This window comes from Ziziphus jujuba, chromosome 1, assembly GCF_031755915.1.
Source record: "Ziziphus jujuba cultivar Dongzao chromosome 1, ASM3175591v1".
Lineage (NCBI taxonomy): Eukaryota > Viridiplantae > Streptophyta > Magnoliopsida > Rosales > Rhamnaceae > Ziziphus > Ziziphus jujuba.
Window position 1 is genome coordinate 390,796 of NC_083379.1, and position 16,311 is coordinate 407,106.

The window sequence follows — 16,311 nt, forward strand, 5'->3', positions numbered from 1 at the left end:
TTAGAACCTGCAGGAAACCAAATGCTTCTGCCACCTCTGGAATATCTGATTCAAAATGAATGGCTTTAATTTTTGCACCTCACCAAGATGGTTTCTGGCCACAGCTCCTATTGTACTCCTTCCATATTTTATTGCAGCATCAGTGTTGATTCTTATACACTGAGAAGGGGTCTTTTTCCATGAAGAGCGGTTGCTATAGAGGGGAGAAGCCACTTTCTAACTGGTCTTGGAGATGACAGCTCTTTCTTCTATAAATCTGTTAGTTAGCCACACCATAGTGCTGTCCAAAGAGAGCTTAAAGTTATCATAATGGGTATTGTTTCTGATTTTCCAGATTTTGTCCAAAGTTATCGCAGCATAGAGAAAGAAGTCTTCCTTGTCAGTTGAGTGCACTGGGAGCACTCCTCCCAGATCTGCAATCATCATTAGTTTCCTTTCGAAAGGTTGGTCCTCAAAAGGTTCCCATTTAATGCTCCGTGGTAAAGCAAACCAAATGGCTTTAGCCACCTGACAGTGGAAAAATAAGTGGCATTCTATTTCTAAGCAACCACATTCATGCACACAGTCTTTATCATTAATTTCCATGTTTCGAGATATAAGATTTGAAACAGTTACCAGACCGTGGTTTGCTAATTTCCATAAGAAAAACTTCAATCTTTCATGAATCTTGGAATTCCACGCTTGCTTCCACCAATGAGAACCAGAGAAATTATTCCAATATTCTAACTTGAATGCTGATTTCACTGTAAAGCAGCCGCTTGAAGTTCCCATCCAAATAAGCCTATCTTCCAAGTTTCTATTAGTTAGAGGAATTTTGCAAATATTGTTGATAGTCTTTCTATCAAACAGTTGTTGTAGTCTGACCAGATTCCAGCTACCATCCTCATTTAGGAGGGAGTCAACCAATCCACAATATTGGGTCGCTTCATTGGAGACGGGAGTGGGTTTGAAATTTGTGTTGTTGGGAACCTAAGGGCGCTCCCAAATATTTATGCTGGAACCTTTACCCATTCTAAAGCACTAACCATTCATGATGATCTTCTTTGAAGACAAAATGCCTTTCCACGCCCACGAACTGTTTTTCTTCAATTTGCATTTCAGGAAAGAGCTCCCAGCAAAATACTTAGCCTTTAAGGCTTTCACCCAAACTTTCTCCGATTCACGAGCAAGATGCCATCCAAGTTTGCTAAGAAGCGCCATATTCATGTCCTTAAGTTTCCTAATGCCAAGACCACCAGCATATTTGGGTCTGCATATTTTTTACCAGGAAATGGGTGTAAAGTTTTTCTTCGCATCTCCTCCACTCCACAGAAAAAGTCATAATTGAATAACATCAGATTTATATAGATTCTATAAAATTCTGAATTGAATACCCTAATATTTTAATAAATTCCATAAAAATCTTAATTGGATACCTTTGGACTTTTAAAATCTTTTAAAGTCTATTAAATTCCTAATCGAATACACCCTCCTTACTACTCATCCTCTCGATATCATTACACCATTTGGAGGGGAGTTTAGCAGCAGCCATTGTGTAAAGTGGAATAGCGCTCATGACGGATTTAATCAAAGTGTGTTTTCCTGCTTGAGAGATCAATTTTGCCTTCCAGCCTTGAAGCTTCAATTCCACCTTCACTTTGAGAACTTCATAATTTTTTGTGCGGTTTCTGCTTACAAACATCGGATTTCCAAAGTACTTGGTTTCTCTCGTCAACTCCTTCAAACCGAAGGACTTTTTGATGTCCGCCTTTAACTTCCCTTTGGTAGACTTTGAAAGGAAGCATCCTGACTTGACATAATTGATTTTTTGTCCTAAACAGCTGCAAAACAGGTTCAGACAATCTACTACCTCATGAACTTCTTCCATGTTTGCCTTGCAAAACGGCAAAATGTCTCCTGCAAATAGAAGGTGAGAGATTGGTGGACTAGATCGACCGATTTTTATTCCATGGATTCTTCCTTCTCTTTCAAGCTTTAGGAGCATCCTAGACAGCAGCTCAGAATAAAGAGTGAAAAGGAAAAGGGAGAGTGGGTCCTCTTGCTTTAATCCTCTTTGCATATCAGTTTTGCTAAACACACTGCCATTTAGAAGTAACTCCACAGAGTCAGGAGAGATGCAACATAGGATGAGAGCATTTACCTTGCTGGAAAAAGCAAGCTTTGATATGATTCTCGTTAGCAAGCCCCAATCAACTCTGTCGTAAGCTTTCACCAAGTCAATTTTGAGGCCTACAATGCCACTGCCACTACTCCTCCTCTTCATTGTATGTAAAATCTCATTCATAAGGATAGAATTCTCTCCAATCCATTGACCCAGGATGAAGTCCCCTTGAGAAGGAGAAATTAGCTTATCCAGAATAGGCCTGATTCTATCAGTCAGGATCTTGGACACTATCTTGTTAGTTGTATTACAGAGGCTTATCGGCCTAAGCTGGTTGAAATATGGTTGTTTTGTTGTAATGTTATATACATATATAGTAAATTATTTGAGGGATTATGTTGAGTGGTACTCTAGAAACCATGTGAAGAGTGACATTTCAATACATATTAGTTAAGCAAAAATTCTAATATCAAATTGCTATTACATTTTAGTAGCCACGATAATATGTATATCTCTATCATCTATTAATTACACGACTTTTTTCAACATTGTTTGCGTAGCGGGTTAGTGGGTTGCCTCATCAACTTGGGCCCTTCATCATTTTCCTTCATTTTTTTTTTTTTTTAATTTTTAAAATTCAAGTTTTGCATTATACGATTTTATAATATGGAAATACAATTCCATAAATTAAGACAGACTACTTGGTAAGTTAAAAATAAAAAACTGCAGCCTCGCCAACATTTTAAATCGGATACCCAAACATCCAAAACCATCATGTCCAAAAGAATCAGAATTTTCCATTAATTAAACAGTCCCATACTAATGTCATATTGGATACGCAAAAGAGCATACGCTTGAAATTAATCCTGATCTATATTTGATACACTTGTAATTCAAAAATACACATCCCCTGAGGGAGATATAACAAAATTTCTGTAAAGCTACCAACAAAATGCTGCTTTAGCAAAGAAAAAAAAAATGGTAAAAAGAATGAATGCAACATTAAAAATAGAGGAAAAAGAAAAAGGAATAAGAAGAAGAAGAAAAGAAAGACCCAAAATCAAAGACCTATGTGTAAAATTTGAGCAACTGCAAAATGTCATGATGATAACGGTCCAAGTTGCGATTCACCAACAATTACGTGAATAGAGTTACAACATCCTTTCGGTATCCTCGTACAATCAAAAGCCTTGGCACCTTGTCCACCAACAAATCCATGTATTCCATATAGAAGTATGCTGGGTGGTCAACCGGAGGTGGGGGTAGACTCACAAGCACAACTGCAGCCATTCTTGAGTATCTTAAAATTGTCGAATTCAATTTCAGTGTTGTGTAAAGAAACTTCTCCACCTGCTGCTCATTCAAATTCACAGGCTTCCCATCAGCCATCAATGCAGTCCCTTCGCTCTCAGCTTTTGCCTTCATATCGGCCAAATAATTGGCGATACGCTGCTGAGCACCAGTGAACACTTCTAATGATTCATCTTGATGAGATCCACCCTCCGCTTGTGCATTCCATGATTTCATAGTAATGACAATCACTTCAGCTTGCAATCGAAGATCATACAAAAACTTCTTCACATCAGCCTTAAGCCCCTCTGCTTCATCATCTTCCTCTGCAATGCAGAATACTTGAATTTTACAGCTTTCAAAGCTCTCTTTGTTAAGGAGGAGTTGAGAAAGCAGAAGCATAAGACCACCATCTCTCACTATCCAATACAAATCAATTGTTCCATACTGCCTCTGATACTCATTTGGCCATTCATCAAGACCTTTGACAATAACAACAGCCTTATTAGCAACAATGCAATCGTTAATTATTCCAACAAATGTGGCAGGGATTTCTGTTAAGTTTTCCCGTCGCCATATTTCAGGGTACCGCATCACAACAATGTTCGGCTTGAGATTTCCAAGACCCATTGTCTGCACAATGCCACGGAAGCCTTCGGACATATTGGGAGCGACAACTATCTCAGCTACACCTTCACAATTCTTGTAGTCAATATAGGTTGCAAGCTGTTTGCAGGCGTTCTTGGCATCTTCAGCATGTTCATGGTAGTCTCCATCTAGTATAGAAAAAAATATGGACATTCCTCGACCTTTTTTCTTCATGCAGTTGGCAAAGTCAGCAAGTTTTGGATGACATGGTACATTTTCTGGCAGCTTCCCCCATGGACGGCAAAATACCAAGGGGATAGGATACCAATTCTTTGGGTGGACTTGGCTAGCTGCAAATGTAATCAAAAGTTGAAAAACAAGAGAACATAAATTCACACATCAATAGTACAAGAATTCACATGCATCTGCATCAACGGTAAAATGAAACCTGGAGACCAGGTTCTTCATCATAAACCACCAAGTAAAATATTACTGTCCATGCTAGTGGAAATCACATATACCGTGGATTGTTCTATTTTAGGGCAATATAGTGGATTTTAAAACGAGTTTTACATGTGACTCATATAAATTCAGGGCCAGCAAAACTGTAACAACAACACAAAGCTTAGGTTTTTTAATGCAATACATATACAGATTAGTTTTTTTCATGAATATACAAACCTCCAAGTGATCGAAGACTGCGCAGAGCTAGTTGGAAGTAAGCACTCTTGAAACCATCACCCCAGTCCCCAGCCTTTCCTTTAATGCTCACATAGTAATATATTAGGCTTGCAAGGGCTAGAGATACCACAGTAAATGACCAAGAGATCAAGAACATGATCACTGCATGAGAAATGCAAACGGGAGGTAAATACAATTTAAAAAGGAATCAAATTCACACAGGCAGCAGGTTATGGACCCAAATTTGCACGTGCACTCTTGCATGAAAGGGCATGTACCATTTTATAGCAATAATTACTATAATATTCAACCAAAAAAAAAAAAAAAACCATCATTTTTCTAAACATTTTGACACTAACAAGTGCGATCAATGTATCTCCTGAATTACATCATCTAACAAATAAACCTATCATTTTTCTAAAATTCCTGACAGGAGCCATCATTCAATCAGTCCCGATTACGAGAAAGAAACAAATCCTTTAAAGCAAAAGTTCAAGCAATGAAGTCAACTAAAAATCTCTAAGGATATGCAAGCTAAATTTCCCAAACTGATTCCTACGCTTTATCTATGTGTTTGAAACAAGGGACATAATATTTTAAATAAAAATCTATCAGGATGATGACATGGATATTCAGTATAGACATATCAGGAAGAGGATAAAGCAACCTAAGTGTGCATCCAGTTAAATAATTTACTAGATATTCTCCAAGATAGACAAGAGTAACCCGATTTAAGTAGAACCTTCACCATAATCTTGTATAAAGTGGCAAGTGAAATATTTTGAATATAGAAAAATAAATAAAATTTAGAATTAGACATACCAATACAAAGAGATGCTCCAAGAAGAGAAAGGCTCCAATGGTGAAATTTCCACCGAGGACGCCAGCTGGGAGCATCTAAAAGGTCCAGAAGGAAGCAAGATAAGTTCACACCAGCATAACAGAGAAGGAAAAACATAGTTATAGTCGGTGTGATAAGATCCAGATTCCCAATTATGACACACCCAATGCAGAGAACTGCAGTAAAGAGGGTAGCAATATGAGGCTCATTCCCTTCAGCAACCTTGAAGTAGTTAAGAACAGGTAAGATATCATCATTAGCAATTGCTGCAAGAAGGCGTGGGGCACCAGTCAGACTTTGAAGTGCAGCACCTAAGGTGGAAAGAATAATTCCAATGTAAATAATTGCCGGGAAAGGCCAAGCAATAGTAGCTGCGAGTAGCCTGCATAAAAAGTCCCATTTTAGCCTTGAATCATTATTTAACATATGCATAGACATTTATATATCATAGTATAATATATAAATTGTCAACTAAGTAGACAACCAAATATCAATTGACCAGAACAAACACTTAGGACTACAGCTTCTAATTTTGAGAGCAGTCACTCTACAAGCTGAGAATTTAATTTTCTCATGAATTTAAATTATGAGACTTCACAAGTTATTTGCTTATTTGATTTGAACAATGGGATTTGCGTATTGGTCTTATTTTTAGCGTTGGTGGATGTATATCCTTACCATTATTTTGAACCAACAGTTAATTTGGAAGACTACCATTCCTAATAATTTTAAATATTGAGTATGTGATGCAAAGAGATCTTAAATGGCTCTATCTATCTCCATATTGGTTTGTAATGTAGAGGAAGTGCTGAACATTTGTTTCCGCATTGCCTAGTTTCACTGAGGTCATGGATTCGGTTGTTGGAGATTCAAGACGGTTCCCAAAAGTTATGGTTCTATATTTGTTTCGTTTTTTAATAAGAAACAAAACTTTCTTTTTAATAGAAAACCATATAATACATAAATAGAGGACAAGAACTCCTCAAATATCACAAACAAAAGAAGAAGAAGAAGAAGGGAGAAAAAAAAAAAGAACAACAATAGACAAAATCTAGCAATCACCTTCATAGAAACAAACCTTCAAACATAAAGTTTTATTCATGAAAATGCATAAACTTTGAATTCATTAGAAGATAATGCCTAGAAAGAAGCCTCAAACGTAAATCGAGTTCAAACATAATTCAGATCATGAAAGTTATAACTTAACTTCATCAAATCGTGAAAGTTAAAAGAATAACTTTACCCTTTGTATTAATTTCTCTTCAACCAAATTACTGAAAACATAAAACTGCGTATCTCCATAAAATGTTCAGTGTTTTGTCACCTCCAAAACCCAATAAAAGAAACCAACCAAGAAACAGTAACAAGACTAATGATAAACCCCAAAAAATAAATGATCAACAGATTTGCAACCTTTCCTACATATGATACACCATGAGGGAGAAAAGCCAATATGTGGTTTTCATCTTTGCACAAATCAGAGGTATTAACCTTTCCATGACCTAGTAGCCAAATAAAAATACAAACTTTGATAGGGAGGTAATCTTTCCAAAAACTTTAGGACATGAAATATTATAGTAAAAGTGCAAAACCTGTAGGAGATTAATCAGAGGATAAAAATGTTAATCTGGAGTTAGAAGCTTCTTAAGAGCATTAAGTTTGTTGGAAAAATGATATAGAACGTTTTATAGGGAATTGTCTTTATCACAAAATAAATTTGTAGGTTTTTACTTTTCCCACTTCTTAACCAGTTACTAACATGAAAATATATGCAAAAACTGATGGACTCAAAAGGCATAAACCATATGAGTTGTCACACAATCAAAACAACAGTCCGCTAAAGAATAGATACAAGGAATAAAAAAAATAATAAAAAAAAAAAGAAAAACCAAAGTTTAAAAAAAATGCAATTTATGTAGACTTCTGAAACAAAATAAGTCACACAAAACATATATAGACTAAAAAATAAAAGTGACAACTTGCGGAATTATGAATACCTGTCAGTCATAAGCTTTTCTCTGGTAGCAACGGCACCAAATAAGAAGACAGAAACTATATACATTGCAGTAGTGGTAAGAGTTGCGGCTAATGTTCCGATGGGAATTGAACGCTGAGTGTCTTTCAGAGAAGCTGATCTATTTGAACCTGCCATAATTCCTGTGACAGCAGGGAAGAAGAGACCAACCATTGCACTGGAAAATTAAATAAATAACATAGTCAGAAAAAAACATGAGTAAGTTACAAACTGACAACTCAAACCCAAATCAATTTCAAAACAATATGTTTCCATGTCCCAGAGGAATATTGACACCAAAAAAGGTCATCCAGTTAGTCACAATATTTGCCACATCTATTGTATGTTTGACTCAAAACACAAATATATTCTAATGGTCCTATCTAATTGGTAAGTCCTTAAATTTGGAAATCAAAAACAAATTCAACTGCAATCCAATGAAATCATTTAGGCTTTAGGCTTCATTTAATTACTAGGATCAATTAATTTCCTCTCCTATCACCAACAAATAGTAATTTCCATTAGAAATTACTCAAAAGAACCATTTGACATGATACTGAATAATGATTAGAACATATCATACATATTTCTCATATAATCATAATTGATCAATAAAAGTTCAGAAGAGATTTTTTAAATGAAAGAACACTATGTTTTTAATTGAAGAACAAGAAAGGGTTGAAGCAAGACATACTGATCAGGATACTAAACGATTGACATATATCATCTTATATTCTTATTTTACAATACCAAAAAGTTCTTCCCTAAATTTTTAATATAGGGAGAAGCCAACTTAAATTTAAGTTATATTCAACTCTAAATACTTTGAAATGTGGACAATATTCACACACACACACACACACACACACACACACACACACACACACGCACGCACGCACGCACGCACACACACACACACACACACACACACACACACATGCGCACACACACGCGCGCACACACACACACACACACACACACACACACACACACACGCGCACGCACACACACACACACAAAAGGTGATGGTCTATTTGCTAGTACACATGTAAGATCTACATATTAATTTTTTTCCGCTTTCTATAAGTTCTCAGCTATTGAACAAAGCTTACAGTGAAAGAGAATGTTCAGAGTGTTTTTGTTAGCTTATATGCATAGTTGGGGCCACTTCCAAACAACTAAAGATTTACTGTAACAACATTAACTACATGTAACTAAAAATTATCTATGGCCATGGCTTACTTGAAATTCCAGGATACTTTTCCATCAGGATCAGGAATTCCAGCACTGTTAGTATTCTGATAATCCGAACCCCAATTATCTTTGAGAGAGTCCAAACTCAAGCCAGTTACTCCCTCTGCACGGAACATTGGAAGAAATAATATGTACTCAGTTACTCCACCAGTGAAATATAAAATCCAGAATTAGCGTGCGTACACAAACAAAATGAAAAATGAAAATAAAAAGAGTTTAACTAGATCAAAAGTTAATGGAACAATAGACTGAAAAGTACTACTGAGTAGATATAAGAGATAATGGTAAATGATATTGATTGAAACTAATTTCCATACTTTGCAATTGAATTCTACCTTCACAAGAAGTTTTTGTCTCTGAAGGCGATAATAAATTCCTAGTTTAGCATAAAATGCCAATAAATGATAGTCAACTAACATATTGTTCCATTTCTCTTAACTTTCTCACCCTTCCATAATCTTTGCTTAGTCTCACTAATCTCTTATTAGCTCTCTCAGATCTAAGTTCATTGTCAAGATTTGTTCATTGAGGTGAAAAAAAATTATTCAAAGTCGCATTTTAGTTTTTTTTTTTTTTTTTTTTTTTTTAATAGAACATTTTTTCTAAGCAATCACACTATTATCCTTCATTGAAAATTAACTTTAATGCACCTTAATATTCAAGTTTTGAGGTAAAATATATTAATCTATAAAATTATGCATATATAGATTAATATATATTTATTCTCATATACCCACTTGTAATGTCCTATAGTTTCCAGTTTACCCCGTCACAATTTTAGTATTACATCATACTGCATCAATGCCACTGTCCATAACAATGCTCCACATGTTGTACTTATGGACTTAATCCCTTATAGAATATGATGATCAGAGAGAGAGATGTCATGAAACAAAACAACTAAAATAAACAAAAATATTACTCACTTGTAGGATCATCCTTCCCTGAAAATGCAATCCCCACATATATGCAGAAGAGCGAGAATAAAACAGGTATGAGGAAAGCAGGTGCAACCCGATTAATCATTTTCACACCCCCAAACACAATAAAGCAGAGGATGATAGTCACAACAATGCCATAAATTTGCAGGTCATGCGAACTTGGGCTTTGTATTGGTTCTGGAACTGCTGTCCCATTAACTTTCGTGATAGTCTCTACATAAATTAAAAATAATAATAATAACAATAATAAGAAATAAGAAATAAGAAAAAAAAGATGATAATAATAATAATAATAAACAAGGAGTTTTTAGAATTTTATCTGTACCAACTGCCAATATCAACAATCAAGACTTAAATAGTATATAAATCCATTGAAAATAGATAAACAGATAGATATATAGTCCAACTCTCAAGAATGCATTAAAGTTACCAAGCATTGGAGAAAGAGAGAGAGAGAGAGAGAGAGAGAAGTGCCCGTGTTGCAAGGGGAAGATGCATCATGCAATTAGTGGGAGGTGAGGTAACATCATAATGCTACCTAATATGCATGGTCAAACTTCTGTAACAATTAAAAGAGTAGATATTCAATCGATCAGACAATCCCCTTAAAAACTTTCAAAACAAATGCAATAGGCTACTGATTTCAGTATGTATGACTGTATACCGCACAGGAGAATAATACTGCACCTACGGAGCCTGATGCAAACCAATCCAAAAAGTACATGAATATATAAATGCACAATAAGTGGTAATATCGTGGTATCTAAATGTCCAAATGGATGTTTGAAAACATTAGAACGGACATCCAATACATATAATCTTCCATCACAAATCTGTACCAAACTCCTTTAAGAATATGAAAGCTGGCACCATTTACATTATCAAGTTAGCATCAATCTGAAAAGTATAAATTGTTTCGAAGTGGACCTAAATATCAAGATAACATAAACACTTAAACTTCCCTTCACAAGTAATCATGCATAATTACTAGGCACAAGTTCAGATCTCTACACGAGCCAAAAATACCAAAGTGCTTAATAGAAATGTGATTTAGTAGGATACAAACACAAGACCAGACACACATCTAGAGATTTGATACCATGTTAAATGGCCATCCATACAAGGAGTAAGTTGTTAGAAATTAGACCCAACTATGGATTAATCAAACTAACACAAGCACACATTTAACATACATCATTGAAGTTTCTATGCTGGACTCATGGTTGAAAGTATCCGTATCCCATTGCATATATCTAAGTATCTTAACATATGCTGGATAAGGAGCAACCAATTTCAACCACAGTTGACTTTAGACCAAAATCTCTTACTATGACAACTAACATAGTGACTTTGATAATAATACAATAAGTTCTCACTCATCAAATCGCTAACAATGAACACCTAATTTGTGATGAAATGCTGAAAGAATTATTAAGAGAGAGTTTTCTATCAAATGGATTATAAGCTTGAATTTTTACCTCTAAAAATCCCAGCTGCTGGCACGGCTTTCAAAAATGTTTCAACAGCTCCCAACACGTAACTAAAACCATATGCAAATGAAACACAAGACTTCAGCACAGGGACCACGGCATATGAACAGAGAGCATATAATACAAACATTATGGTGAGGCCGAAATCCATCAGCCTCAAAGATGTGAATCATACATATCATGGTGACATCATAGTATACACTCACAGGGATCCAGCAACTGCATTTCCAAGGAAAAAACAAAGTCCAATGCTAACTCCAACTTCCGGGCCAAGAGCACGACCAATTAGATAATATGGTCCCCCACCCTAGAAGGGAAGCAAATACAAGAAGAAATCAGTTATTTCACTCCCATAACTTACATATTCAATAAAATACAACATAATTCTTAAAGCAAGTATTCAAATAAAAGTAAACCATCATTCAAAGGTATAGAAATAATTTGCTAATGCTGGTTATGATAGAAATCTGATTTCATTACTTTTCAGAGGAAAACAACTCAAACAACAAAATGCCTTCCCCTCCTTGAAATCTTACCTGATACCTCAACAACTCAAAATCATGGATGTCAATCTACCTTTTCTGGTTGATTTAAGAAAATTATTAAGAACCCGGAATTGAATTGAAAAAGAAAAAAATTGTATAAATAGCTATTTCCCATTGCTGAACTCCAACTGATGGGCCTCCAAGGCAGCTGTCTCTCTAAAGCATTTTGTTTATGCATGCTTTGATGAGATCTAACACCTCTTTTTTTTTAAACATTTGTTATACAGCACCTTTTTTATACTAGAGACTAAACTATTCATATTTGATATAAAAAGACCAAACTGAAGCAATAGCAAATAGAACAACAAACTTGAGGAGAATCGGGATATGAAAACACCAAATTAAAATAATAACATATGAAATGATAAACTTGAGAAGGCTCAACTTGAAACTGAGCCCTTCAAGTCCAACTTGTAGGGGTGCAAGTTGAACTGAACAGTGTTCACTTTCAATACATGTGGACTTGATTTTAGCTTAATTGCTAACGAGTCTAACTCAAATTTCAGAGGTTGAATCCAATCACTAACTACTTAACTTGAACCCCTATGAGTTGGACATGAACCATTATGAGTTTAATTCAAGGAACATTTCGGTAAATTTTTTTCCCTTTTTTTTCTTTTTTTTCTTTTTTTTCTTCAGGGGGTTGGGGGCACAAACGTTTAATGATGTTGGATAATTTTTTTTTTTTTCCTACTGACAAGATGATAATTCTCACCAAGAAAAACTAATAATCTTAAAATTAGATTGTGTACCTTCATGGCACCATTAGTTGCAATAGCACTCAGTGATATTCCAGTCAGAAAAGTACACAAGCCACAAAATGCAACCAACAGTAGAGACTCCCACACACCAGCCATACCAACAATCCTGCAGATTCACAAATTCAGTAAGAAATACCCATCATTCTTTGTTCCATCTCACATACAGAATAACAGAAAAGTTAAAGTAAAAAAGGAGTTACCAAGAAAATCGGATATAGTAGATAATTCCCAATATGTTTTGCAAGCATGGAACAAATACACCCATCAGTGTACCCAACTTGACATCAGCAGTCTGAATGAAAAATGCAAATTAGAAAACAAGGAAAATAAAATAATTAAAAAAAAAAAAGTAACAATAATATGCACTTCCCAAGGTAAAGCAAGAAATGATCATTCATCCAAAATCTAGACTTTTCTTTTAAGCAATTTTGCCACATATGACCTACTAAGAAAAGCATGTAAATGGCTGAAAGTATTATTTTACCCTGCCATGCAATATTTATTTAAAGAAAAGAAATTAAAAATTAAAAATTAAAATTAAAATTAAAAACTTAAAAATTAAAAAATTAAAATAAAATTAAAATAAAAAAACACTTGCCTTACTACTGCTATTGTGGTTTTTTATCAATTAATTTGAGATAGATATATTTTAACTTGGTTGGCTTATCCTAAAACAAGAAAACAAGATTTTGAATCTCTAACTAAATTAGCCTTAATAACTTGTATTTCATAAATATTTCTTCTTTCTTAGAAACATATTGGTTTCCTCATCCCCATAAGTATAAAGAGTTAATTCAGTGAAATGAAGAATAAGCCCCACCAGGGAGCCCTACTTTTTCTTCTTTGATGAGAAATGCAATATAATTATCAAGTTACCAGTTATTTGCCCATTTCTATCAGAAGAACAATAAATTCTACATGTACATGAAATGGACGTACTTATCAGAATACTAGGTTAATTTTTTGGAAAATGTAATGTTATATATCATAACGGATCTTGACGTTGATAATAGCGATCTTTTAAACATTTCTAACCTATATTAGAACATCAAGATTGTTTAAACCAAGATTACTCTAAAACTTACTGTCAATGTTTTACATAATGGATCAGACATAAAATTATGGTGTAATTTTCTATAATTAATAATTTCTTTTACTCTATAATATGGGAACCTGATGGTGATTTGTCTTCAGGGTTCTAGAAGAAAACAATTTTTGTAACACATCAGTAGCACTAAATGCACAAATTGACAACTTTAATAAATTGCTTCAACCATAGAAATAACACAAAACGAAAAAGATTAATTATGAGATAAAACATGCCAAATAGTGTAGCATACCATAGGTCTCCCATGAGTGATAGAAATATCTTCACCATCTCTAGGACTAGAAGGTGGTGCAAATAGCTCCCCTGTCATACTGGAATACCATAAAACATATAAATAAAGCTCATAGTAAAAGCTGACTGCTAGTGAATGACTAAAATTCTATAAAATATAGCACTCAGGCAGCATACCTCTTAAGTCCAAGAATGTTGACAAGAGAATCGAAACCAAACAACTCCAATTTGGATTCGCTCTGGGGGCCATTTGCTTGTGCATGAGTAGGAGAGCACCCCTCTTTTCCATTGGAACCCATATTTGGCTGTGAGCTCACTTTTATTTTCCTAACACAGGATATTAGCAAACATATTAGTTGTCCAAAGATCCTAAGAAAAAATATAATCAAAGTATACTCATATAAGCTTCTTTGTATGTGGTTCAGATAAAATGCATAAAACACTTTGAAGAATACTCATGACACTTATGTGACGCTTACAACATAGATCATGAATTAAATGTCATATTTGCAAGCTTTTGGCAGCACTATCATTACAGCAAACAACCCAAGATAATTTTCCCCATTTTTGTGACACATTTTTATTAATTGTATCTTTGGAAGTACAATTACAATAAATATGTATAATATGCCTTACTATGAAGTAGTTTTATAACGAAACAACTGTAATGTTCTCCTTTAGAGGGTTCTTACATTTTAAACCCTTGCATGCTGACTCTATTAAATATGCCCTAGAATATTCAACAGAAATTGCTCGTCCTGAAATTCAATGTGTACCAAATTAACCTTTCCAATAGATTTTTTACATCAGGGGCGTGATTATGGCACAAGACCCATGTACGACGATGTAACTCTGACTCACAAGTGGCTATTAGCGTTTTAAAATGGTTTCACATCCTAGAAATCTGAACGCCTAGGGAAGAACCGTCTTATTGCTAGAAAAAATTAAAGAATTCCGTCCTAATTACCCGTGATTACTGCTAATATGACATTACACTGTCTGAACTGGCGTTATTTACCTTGAGAAAGAAATAGTGTATTTACAAGAGTTCATTTCCATTACTTCCCAAAGTTTTGCAAGCAACCCGTCAGAGAATCAGATTGCTAGCCCCATAGGCCATGAGAAGAAAAAACCTTGCATATTGATGTCTGCCAAAGTAATCTGCATGGTCTATTTCGACTTAAAATAAAATATTCAATGAGACCACTTTTTCTCATTTTTTTCATTTTACTCTGACGGGCTGGATTATGGAACACCAAATTATTATGTAATCCAAACATGGGAAAAGTTAATAAACAGAAACGTAAAAAACCATTCGAGCTAAAAACAACTTATGAGCTTACTTAAATCTAATTACCATCTCCATATAATAAAAAGAAGTCGACAAACAAACAAAAAATAAAAATAAAAATAAATAAAGGAAACGTAGATTTCAAATTCATTCCCAAACAAATTTTCTCAGCAAAGAAACGGAAAAGCAAAAGTAGACGCATCCATTAAAGCCACAGATGACTGAAATCGAAAATAAAGAGAGAGAAAGAGAGAGAGAGAATGGAAAAAAAGAAGTACTTGAGGGAAGCTTGGTGAACGGGAAGAGAGGAAGAGGAAGAGGAAGATCCAGAAGGATCCATGGAGGACATCTCGAGGACAGCGCGATCGTCATCCACAACAGGGCGGTACTTGCGACCCATGGGAACATGAAATTGGTCGTCTCCGCCACCTTCAATATCCCCATTGTCGATTTCTCTATCACCGCCTTCGGATCTCATGCTTTTTCCTTCTACACCTTCACCCTTATCAATTCCTCCTATTCAACAGCAACGCTTTACGCATGAAATTTTCAAAGATCCAAATGCCCAAATCCACACACATACACAGACCAACCCCTGGAGATCTGGATAGCAACGAATTATACGATGAATTATGAATTATGAAGCTCCTCCTCCTTCTCCTGACTATTTTTATTTCTTTGTAAATATAATTAATTGTTGAATTGAATTTCTGGAGCCATAAAAATAAAAAGAGAGAGAGAGAGAGACGTCTTTGAATAGAATAGAATGGAATTGAATTTGAAATGGAAGAAAAAAAAAGAATTATAATAATACTGTGAAGAAAAAAAAAAAAATGGAAGGAAGGAGGTACGAAAATACACCCCCGAGATGATGAAATTATGAAATCACAAACCCAAACATACAAACAAACAAACAAACAAACACCACTCTCTACTCTCACTCCGCATCACACTCGTTCACGCGCGTTTGTATCGCTTCTCCTCTCTTCCCCGTCTCCCTCTTTTATTTCTTTTCTTTCTTTGTTTTCTGTTTTAGGTACATGACGATTATTATATTAAATTAATTTTAATATACAATAATTAACAAAAACAACTCGTTTAATGTTATCTTCTATTTTCGCCGAACGAGTTTCTTTTTCCTCTTTCAATAAAAGTCGTCTTCTTTACGTCCTAAA

The 16,311-nt window shown here is 34.9% G+C and overlaps 2 protein-coding genes across 2 annotated transcripts; both read right to left on the minus strand.

Annotated features, from left to right (window-relative positions):
* Positions 1-1,453: 1,453 nt before the first annotated feature.
* Positions 1,454-2,263, minus strand: LOC125424292 (uncharacterized). Its single transcript, XM_048481191.2, has one exon. The coding sequence runs from the start codon at positions 2,261-2,263 to the stop codon at positions 1,454-1,456; it is 810 nt and encodes a 269-aa protein (XP_048337148.2).
* A 687-nt stretch (positions 2,264-2,950) lies between these two features.
* LOC107416967 (cation-chloride cotransporter 1) lies at positions 2,951-16,151 on the minus strand. The gene is made up of 13 exons (XM_016025555.4): positions 15,415-16,151; positions 14,023-14,172; positions 13,847-13,925; positions 12,707-12,798; positions 12,498-12,612; positions 11,407-11,507; positions 11,189-11,250; positions 9,696-9,923; positions 8,758-8,872; positions 7,499-7,693; positions 5,483-5,883; positions 4,661-4,822; positions 2,951-4,329 (listed from the first exon to the last, which is right to left on the minus strand). The coding sequence occupies exons 1-13, from the start codon at positions 15,612-15,614 to the stop codon at positions 3,239-3,241; spliced, it is 2,991 nt and encodes a 996-aa protein (XP_015881041.2). The 5' UTR covers positions 15,615-16,151; the 3' UTR covers positions 2,951-3,238.
* Positions 16,152-16,311: the final 160 nt, after the last annotated feature.

Coding starts and splice junctions, on each gene's coding strand:
- LOC125424292 (XM_048481191.2), bottom strand. CDS start 2,263: ATGAAGAGGAGGAGTAGTGGCAGTGGCATTGTAGGCCTCAAAATTGAC.
- LOC107416967 (XM_016025555.4), bottom strand. CDS start 15,614: ATGAGATCCGAAGGCGGTGATAGAGAAATCGACAATGGGGATATTGAA. Junction 13,926..14,022: donor AACATTCTTGGACTTAAGAG/GTATGCTGCCTG, acceptor ATGGTATTCCAG/TATGACAGGGGAGCTATTTG. Junction 4,823..5,482: donor TGGAGCATCTCTTTGTATTG/GTATGTCTAATT, acceptor TTTCTCATGCAG/TGATCATGTTCTTGATCTCT.